General features: G+C 37.7%; 1 protein-coding gene across 1 annotated transcript; it reads left to right on the top strand.

The window, feature by feature from the left end:
- Positions 1-228: 228 nt before the first annotated feature.
- LOC306888122 (carbohydrate sulfotransferase 8-like) lies at positions 229-4631 on the top strand (the record flags this gene model as incomplete). Its single annotated transcript, XM_079446272.1, has 2 exons — positions 229-245; positions 3555-4631. Exon 2 carries the CDS (start codon positions 3642-3644, stop codon positions 4629-4631), a length of 990 nt encoding a protein of 329 aa, XP_079302398.1. The 5' UTR covers positions 229-245; positions 3555-3641.
- Positions 4632-8329: the final 3698 nt, after the last annotated feature.

Consider the following 8329-nt stretch of genomic DNA (forward strand, 5'->3'; position numbering starts at 1 on the left):
TGGCCTTTATGTCTGTTGTGCACACACACTTGGGGCTGTTCACACAAGACGTGTTTTTGTATTCTGCTTGGTCTTGAGATGCATTTTTAAGATGGCATTTTTTATCCCAGTTTAATATGCAGAATCCAATATGCATATCTTTACTTTTACTCTTTATTCTCTTCTCATGCACAGCTAATCTGTTTGGCTCTCTGTCTGTCTGTCTTTCAGGCGTGAAGTTCAGAGGAACCACTCAGTCCAGACAGGTGAGATCATGCAGATGTTCTTCTTTGCCCATAAACTGTTTGTATTCTTCACTATGGGAACACATATGACTCTATTAAACAACATCTCTCATGCCCTCATATTATCCCGAGGGAAGGGGCAGATTGCTGGGCTGTAACCTGCCGTCACTAATCAAATGAACCCTGACTTCATAACGAACTAATCACCTCATTATTACTGGATTTATGATTATTCAATTCATTGACTTTATTGCACCTTAATGAATTCAAATGAGAAGTTAAATTGATATTTGCCACAGGCGACATGTTTTTGGAAATCAGGTGATGTTGAGAATTAAGCAAAAATCCTCATAATTTAGCGGATTTAGATATTCAGAGTGAGTCACAGAGCACAGATGAGCTGTAATGAGACACATCCATCCGGAGGAGCACAAGAAGATCACAAACAGGTGAATGGCGCCATCTGATGGATGCAAAATAGACTGATAGATCAGCCAGACTTTTGGAAATGATATAAAGGCATCATTATGCATATTTTGCATTGTATATTATTAAATATTAACATTAACATTATTGCTTTTAGGATTTTTTTTTTTGCATTTATTTATTAATTTATTTTTCATCATTAAGGCTTCAGTTGATTATGTGCCCTTTCCTCTAATTAAAGGAAGATGTATATAAAATATATGTATATCTATATATGTATGCGTGCATGTATTTATTTATTTATATATATATATATATATATATATATATATATATATATATATATATATATATATATATATATACATACAGTTGGGCAAAAAATATTTAGTCAGCCACCAATTGTGCAAGTTCTCCCACTTAAAAAGATGAGAGAGGCCTGTAATTTTCATCATAGGTACACTTCAACTATGAGAGACAGAATGGGGGGAAAGAATCCAGGAAATCACATTGTAGGATTTTTAATGAATTAATTGGTAAATTCCTAGTAAAATGAGTATTTGGTCACCTACAAACAAGCAAGATTTCTGGCTCTCACAGACCTGTAACTTCTTCTTTAAGAGGCTCCTCTGTCCTCCACTCGTTACCTGTATTAATGGCACCTGTTTGAACTCGTTATCAGTATAAAAGACACCTGTTCACAACCTCAAACAGTCACACTCCAAACTCCACTATGGCCAAGACCAAAGAGCTGTCGAAGGACACCAGAAACAAAATTGTAGACCTGCACCAGGCTGGGAAGACTGAATCTGCAATAGGCAAGCAGCTTGGTGTGAAGAAATCAACTGTGGGAGCAATTATTAGAAAATGGAAGACATACAAGACCACTGATAATCTCCCTCGATCTGGGGCTCTACGCAAGATCTCACCCCGTGGGGTCAAAATGATCACAACAACGGTGAGCAAAAATCCCAGAACCACATGGGGGGACCTAGTGAATGACCTGCAGAGAGCTGGGGCCAAAGTAACAAAGGCTACCATCAGTACATTTACATTTATTCATTTAGCTGACGCTTTTATCCAAAGCGACTTACAATTGCTATATATGTGAGAGGTCGCACGCCTCTGGAGCAACTAGGGGTTAAGTGTCTTGCTCAGGGACACATTGGTGTCTCACAGTGGATTCGAACCCGGGTCTCTCACACCAAAGGCATGTGTCTTATCCACTGCGCCATCACCACCCTATCAGTAACACACTACGCCACCAGGGACTCAAATCCTGCAGTGCCAGACGTGTCCCAAACACACCGCCCGGACAACGAAGGAGTGGCTTCGTAAGAAGCATTTCAAGGTCCTGGAGTGGCCTAGTCAGTCTCCACATCTCATCAAATCTTTGGAGGGAGCTGAAAGTCCCAAAACATCACTGCTCTAGAGGAGATCTGCATGGAGGAATGAGGAATGGGCCAAAATACCAGCAACAGTGTGTGAAAACCTTGTGAAGACTTACAGAAAACGTTTGACCTCTGTCATTGCCAACAAAGGGTATATAACAAAGTATTGAGATGAACTTTTATTATTGACCAAATACTTATTTTCCACCATAATTTGCAAATAAATTCTTTAAAAATCAGACAATGTGATTTCCTGGATTCCCCCCCATTCTGTCTCTCATAGTTGAAGTGTACCTATGATGAAAATTACAGGCCTCTCTCATCTTTTTAAGTGGGAGAACTTGCACAATTGGTGGCTGACTAAATACTTTTTTGCCCAACTCTGTGTGTGTGTGTGTGTTTACGTACAGTGCCCTCCATAAGTATTGGAGCAGTAAAGACAAAATTGCTCTGTTGGCTGTGGAGTCAAGACATTTGCAAATATGATTAAAATATGAATATGAGAAAAAACTACAGAATGTCACATTTTATTATTAGCCGTTTCAACACATATATGTTTTACCAAATAAAAAGAACAGCACTTTTAGAGTTCATCCCACTCATTGATGTGAGCATAAGTATTGGGACAGTTGAACATAAGGCAGATATAAAAGATCAAAAGCTATTATTTAGTTGCAGATTCCTTGCGCACAATCACAGCAGTGAGTCTGTGACCCATAGACATCACCAGACTCTTGCTCTCATCCTTTGAAATACTTTTCCCAGCCTTTAATGCTTTAATGCATAAATAAACACAGTACACATACATATATTATGTAAACAAAAACTTATTTTGGATATCCCTATAGGATATTTATATTCTATAAAAAAGAAACCTTGCTTGCTTTTATGATTATTTATAAATAATTTATTTATTTATTTCACTTCTATTAACAGCATCAGTCGATACAGTGCCCTTTCTGATTAAAATAATATTGTCAGTTTTATTTAAATCCATTTTTATATATGATTTTATTTATACATTGTCTCAAATTCTCTTTACTTGAATGCATCCATCTTTGTAGTTTCTCATTATTGTAATAGTAATTAAAATCATCCTATCTGAACACAATAATTTTGAATCATTATTGAATTCAATACAATGAATAATGCGTAGACGTATTAATTAATTACTTCATATTTAAAATATTATAATTATAATTTGTTCTTTCATCCTTAATAATGAGAATTTAGGGGAAATTTATTTACAATTTCTAAATTAATTTAAAATAGTTTAAAATGTATTTTTCTTTTTTGAGAGAGAGAGAAACAAAATATCTAGTCCTCTCTTATAATGTATCTTATAAAAATTCATTTAAAAAATAGTTTAAAAATAATAATTTTTTTCTTCTTTTCTGGTGCAATAGATTTAAACATATTCCTCTTATAATGTCAGTGTGCTTCATGGGATTGTTGTGTGTATGTGTGTGTGTGTGTGTGTGTGTGTGTGTGTGTGTGTGTGTTTAAGGAGCAGTGCTCTCAGTTCAGTGAGGTCGTGGGCAGCATCTCAGCTCGAGTCAACCAGCGTTCAGAGGAGAGCGACGTCGACCCCATCTCACCGATGCAGCTACCAGACTCCCAGTGGAAACGACAGGCCGCCACGCCGGGCTCCCGAGAGCATGACCCGGGCTCTCAACGGGTCACCAAACGCCACCGGAAACTATTAAAGACCAGCCCGGTGCTGCGACCCCACACGAACTCTTCCCTGCTGAGCTCACGCCGTCTCTCTGATGTCCAGGAGTCCCGCCGACGGATCGTACGCGAGGTCTGCGGGAAATATCGGAGTAATATTTCACGGACGATAACGCCGCATCATGTCTCGCGGATTTACGTGGAGGACAGACATAAACTGCTGTACTGCGAGGTGCCTAAAGCCGGATGCTCCAACTGGAAGAGAGTCCTGATGGTGTTAGCTGGTGTCGCCAACTCAACGCAGGAAATCAATCACGTAGCCGTTCATTACGACAATCACCTGAAACGCCTGGACAGCTTCGACAGGCAGGGCATCACTAAGCGTTTGGAGACGTACACCAAAGTTCTGTTCATCCGAGAGCCAATGGAGCGACTGGTGTCTGCGTTCAGGGACAAATTTGAGAGCCCCAATTCCTACTACCATCCTGTCTTCGGAAAGCCCATCATCTCCAAATACAGAGTGAACGCATCGCAGACGGCTTTGAAGACGGGAAGCGGCGTGACCTTTCGAGAGTTCATCCACTATCTTTTGGACGTGCATCGTCCCGTGGGAATGGACATCCATTGGGAAGCGGCCAACCAGCTTTGCAGCCCCTGCCACCTTCACTACGACTTCATCGGGAAGGTCGAGACCTTGGAAGAAGACGCCAACTTCCTTTTACGAAAGATCAGGGCCCCGGAGAACCTGACGTACCCCTCGTTCAAGGACGGGAACCCCAAAGCGGCCAGAACTTCCATTCAGATCACCCAGCATTATTTTTCGCAGCTGAACGCGACTGAGCGCCAGCGGGCGTATGACTTCTATTACATGGACTATTTGATGTTTAACTACTCCAAACCCTACAAAGACCTGTACTGACGCTTGTGCTTTAACTGCTGGTTACCTGTGTGCGCTGTCTACTGTCCGATCAATGCTTCAGAGACTAATTAGACTAATCCATAATTACACCGTCTCACATCCTCTTTGGAGATTCAGCCGTCGATAACCCGGAGCACATCACTCATTTACGTAAATTGCTCTTTATTTGCCATTAAAAAGTCTGACGTGTGTCCCAACCAGGCGTGACTCGACAAGTTACCAGTGACTAGCTCATCTGTCACACTCACAGCATAAATTGAGCCTAGTGTATGACAACTCACGGCCAATCACAACTATCAAATGTTTAGTATAGATGCACTACTGTAGTAAAAGATTGGGTCAATCAGAGTTTGAAATTAAAAGAAATTGATACTTTTATCCGTCAAGGATGCATTAAATTGATTTTTTTTTTTTTTTTTTTTTGACAGTAAGGATATTTAAAAGATTTATATTAAAAATAAATTCTTTTGAACTTTCTGTTCATTAAAGAATCCTGAAAACAAAGATTTAACACAATTTTTTTTCTTCACATTAAAATAATAATTTAAAAAGGTCCTTTCTTTTTTGGGTGTGAAATTTAAATACTTCCATATAATTTATTTTTAATTCATTTTAATTTTGGAAGAACTTTTTTGGGGGGGGGGGGGGGCACAAACAGTTTTCAACATTGATAATAATCAGAAATATTTCTTGAGCAGTAAATCAGTATATTAGAATGATTTCTGAAGGATCATGGAGTAATGATGTAGAAAATTCAGCTTTGATCACAGAAATAAATTACAAATTAAAATATATACACATAGAACACAGTTATATTAAATTGTAATAATATTTGACAATTTGTACTGTATTTTTGATCAAATAAATGCAGCCTTGATGAGCAGAAGAGACTTCATTCAAAAACATTAAAATATCTTACCAAGCCCAAACATATGCGGTGGGATTTTGGACCAATGAGGTGTCAGTGTAGGCGGGGCTACATTAACTTGTAACCAAGTATTAAACAAAATATCTCAATTTAGGAGAGAAACTCAGAGAGAAACTTGTTGCTTTGTTGTGTCACGCCTGTTACATTACGCTGGTCAGAATATTACACCATGAAAGTAGAAAGGGCAACATTTGTGAAAGTAAAAAATGACCCTTTTATGTTATATCTTTCATCTCTTACAAAAAATACCATGGTATTATTATTGTTAGCAAGGTATTCTTTGCAAAAAATTAGTCCAGCTATGGTGCAATGAAGGTATCACTTGCTAATACTATGGTATTTTGACATATACCGTGGTGTACTATGATGTTTCAGGGTACTTTCTAAGAATACCATGGTACTGCAGTCATACAGCTAATCTATAATAAAAATAAAAATAAAAACCTTGGTAGTTCACTTTTGTAAATACAATAGTATGTGAATATGGTAAAACAACTTTACCATGAAGTATACTATACAGTACATGAATATAGTAATCATGATCATTGTACCATGGTATTTTTGAAAGTGTTTCCTCCTATTATATATATATATATATGACTGTAAGAAGATCACTCACTTCCCTTTAGCAAACACTCAATCCTCCACCACTAACTACACTGATATTTTCAGATAAATCTATAATCTATCTATAATTGTAAAAAGGGCATTCAGAGGATTATATTTTTCTATGTATTTGTAAAACAGCTTTAGATGTGATTGATGCGTTTGTGCAAATTCATCTCTGAAGCCACTGACCATCTTTTGGGTTTGTGAGTATGAAACGATCTGTGCACTAGATCCTTAATCCTTGTTTATAAGACTAGGATGTGTGTGTGTGTGTGTGTGTGTGTTTATGTGGTTTATGAGGACACAAATTTGTATAATGACATCGGTACGACAGAGGTATTACAATATGAAGGTGGTTTATGAGGACACTGCCTATGTCCCCGTAATTCAAAAGGCTTAAAAAACATACTAAATGGTGTTTTTTTGAAAATCTAAAAATGCACAAAGTCTCCTGTGAGGGCTAAGTTTAGGTGTAGGGTTGGTGTAGGGCAATAGCACACACAGTTTGTTCAGTATAAAAACCATTACGCCTATGAGTCCCCATAAACCACAAAAACCAACATGTGTGTGTGTGTGCGCGCGTGCAACACTACGCTGATGTCTTGTAAGTGAGTTTATTTCCGAACACAGCACATTAAATGACTATATAGAAATGAACAGATTTTATTTATCCAATGCAAAATACACAGTTTAAGAGCTATATATGATGAGCATAATATATTTTTATTTTATTTGATTTTATTAGAGATCACAGAGAGTAGATGTATGTCAAATGAAGACGTGAGATGGTGTGTTTCACAGTAAAGAGTGTTTCTTCTGTCACCTGCGTCCCTCACACTTCTTTAAGAATACATTTATGAATAAATATATATATAATATACATATATATAGATCTATATGATATCACACATACAGTAATTGGTGAATGTATAACTGTTGTTGGTGCAAAACTGTACAAATCCATATGATCTATAAGCCCTTTGCCTTATTTGACACTGCCGGTGTTTCAGGAAGAGCTGCAGTCGCAGACTGACAGTGAATAAACATTTTGTCTTTGGCCTTTTTTGTCTTTTTCATGTCTCTTGGCATAAATATGTTTTCTGAACAGTGAACATCAGGTGATATGGATCATTCTGCTCTGCTGTAAGTGTTGGAAACCACGTCCAGACAAATCCACATTATTTCATAAATGCACAATATGTATTTATATTGATCTTTTTTAGTATCAAAAATATTTCTGATGCATTGATGTTATAATAATTTATATATTGTGATATACATAGGTACATTTTATGTTTTCCAATTTATGTTAATATAAATATGTAAATTTTCAGTGTTTTTATGTCTTTCAAGATTAAGTAGAAAAGCAATACTTTTGTAATTATTTAGAAATTAGTATGTATTTTTTATGTTTAATTTTAGGATTAAGTAGGCTACCAGATAAAAAATACTTAATATAAATATTTTTTAATAATTTGTATATTTTTATTATTAATGGATAAATTCATCAAATTTTAATTCTGAAAAATAAAAATTTAAAGTTACATTTCACTTTACATTATACTAGAAAAATGAATGATTCATTTTTAGTAATTTATGTCTTTTAAGGTTAAGTGCTGGAAAAACATACTGAATATTTTTTTAATAATATTTATATTTTAATACAAATCGTCACAGGTTACCTGAAGGGAACGAGACGCTGCGTCGAAACGCATATGGGAACGCCTTCAGCGTGACCAGGCTCTGAATATGATGTGTAATCAGTCAAACAAGGGCGAGGCGTCACGGGCGGGGTGACGTCACGACCAGGAAGCATATAAGCACGTGCGGCGGAGCCGGCTTCAGCTTCAAGTCATGAAGCAAGCGCTGGCAGGGATGCCGGAAGTGTGGCAACGCGACGCAGCGTCTCGTTCCCTTCAGGGAACCATAGTTACATACGTAACCTGAGACGTTCCCTTCCAGGAACTTCGAGCTGCGTCGAAACGCATATGGGAACGAGATACCAACGCCACCAGACTGACAAGTCCCTGCCTGGTGTCAGGACGAAAGGACAGAGGAGCCGGGAGTGGCTCGGATGTCGAGGTCATAGAACCTAATGAAAGTCAGGGGCGTGGACCACCCAGCTGCGTTGCAGATGTCCTGCATGGAACACCTGCCCAGA

The sequence above is a fragment of the Barbus barbus genome (genome assembly GCF_936440315.1).
Source record: "Barbus barbus genome assembly, chromosome: 22".
In the NCBI taxonomy this organism is placed as follows: Eukaryota; Metazoa; Chordata; class Actinopteri; order Cypriniformes; family Cyprinidae; genus Barbus; species Barbus barbus.